This window comes from Diaphorina citri, unplaced genomic scaffold, assembly GCF_000475195.1.
Source record: "Diaphorina citri unplaced genomic scaffold, Diaci psyllid genome assembly version 1.1 scaffold11424, whole genome shotgun sequence".
In the NCBI taxonomy this organism is placed as follows: domain Eukaryota; kingdom Metazoa; phylum Arthropoda; class Insecta; order Hemiptera; family Psyllidae; genus Diaphorina; species Diaphorina citri.
In genome coordinates, this window is record NW_007388795.1 from 1 (window position 1) to 1,487 (window position 1,487).

At 36.4% G+C, this 1,487-nt stretch overlaps 1 protein-coding gene across 1 annotated transcript; it reads right to left on the minus strand.

Moving 5' to 3' along the window:
- Positions 1 to 531: 531 nt before the first annotated feature.
- Positions 532 to 1,080, minus strand: LOC103522812 (pseudouridine-5'-phosphate glycosidase-like; the record flags this gene model as incomplete). Its single annotated transcript, XM_008487903.2, has 2 exons — positions 1,013 to 1,080; positions 532 to 678 (listed from the first exon to the last, which is right to left on the minus strand). Coding segments are annotated over exons 1-2 (207 nt in total), but the record flags the coding sequence as incomplete, so codon positions are not given.
- Positions 1,081 to 1,487: the final 407 nt, after the last annotated feature.

The window sequence follows — 1,487 nt, forward strand, 5'->3', positions numbered from 1 at the left end:
TTTCTCCTATCCTTTCTTCTCTCTTCGATTTTGGACGGTAAAACCAGTTAGAGTTCCCTCTATCAAACCTCTTCCGAACAAAAAAAAAACTTATACTCAATGTGAGGGTGTAATAACTTCTTTGGTCGCGCAGAGCGACCGTGCCGTGTGTGAGTGTGAGACCCCGCGAATCTCCCCTCGCGAGAGCTATTTTATTTATCGTCGCGAAAATTTCTTCATTAGGTATTTCTTTGAAGACATTTTTTTCTTTTTTTTTTAGGTGAAAAAAAAAAATGAAATCTGTGTCCGTCCTTCCTTTATTATTCCAATAGTAATAAAAAGGTATAAGGGACGGACTATTGTATTCGCTTCACTTTTATGTTTTATTGATTTTAATTTCAATATTGTAAAACCCATAGTACTCAAGAAATAATATATATAAAAAAAATGTACATGTACCTCTTTTTTTGTGAGTACACATCAATGTGATGTTTATTAGGTACCTACCACCTGTTTACTAAAAATACAATCTGACTTGGACTTGATTCTTACCTGACTCAAAACATAGGGTAAATCTCTCCGGGAAGTTTTCACAGTTTTGTGCTTATTGTTTGGATGGCCAAGTTCTTCTATTTGATTGTCACTCAGTCCTACTTTGATTCTTCCATCTATAATGCCCACAGTGGCAGGTACAACACCCTGAAATATTAGATAATTATTACCTCCTTCCTTGGAAATTAATGACACTTACTGACCTAAGTATGTAGGTGCTTTCCAAAAAGTAGAAGAAGAAAAAAAACATAGTTTTACTCCTTTTTTATTTACATTTGGGTGCTTCTTCTTTTCCTTTCTTTATCTCTTTCCCTCTACCTTCCCTTTGTCTATCCTTTATTTCTCTCCCTCTTCCTTTTGAGTACTTCTATTCTTCCATCTCTAATGATACTCAAATCAATTGCCCACTGTACCTCTCTATATTTTTCTCTCCTTCTTCTTTCTTGTTCCCTCCCTCTTTTATTTTATACCAAAATCTCACCTGGTTCCTAGCTATATGTTGAACTTCCATGGCTGTAGTAATATTCTCAGGATAGGGCATACCATGAGTTACAAGCACTTATCTAGCTACTTATTTAATATTTTGTCATGGTTAATTAATTTGAGTGCAGTACCTACTCCAGCTCCTTTTTGTGGAATTTGGATTCTTATTATTCTTTGGAAATGTCAGATTTTTCTGTAAATTGCTTGCACATTTTGCTATTGCTCGTGGCTCCATACTTTTGCAAATCAGTTTATACCTCTCTCTTTCTCCCTCTTCTCTGTCCGTCTGTCCGTCTGTCTGTCTCTCTCTCTCTCTCTCTCTCTCTCTCTCTCTCTCTTTCTCTCTCGTTGCCTTTACATAGGGCCCCTATTTACATTGACAATAATATAATATGAAATTTATGTGTTTTGTTGTCCTGCAGGGCACAGTCATACATAGGTATCCACGGGCCATATGGAATTAGACCAGTGCA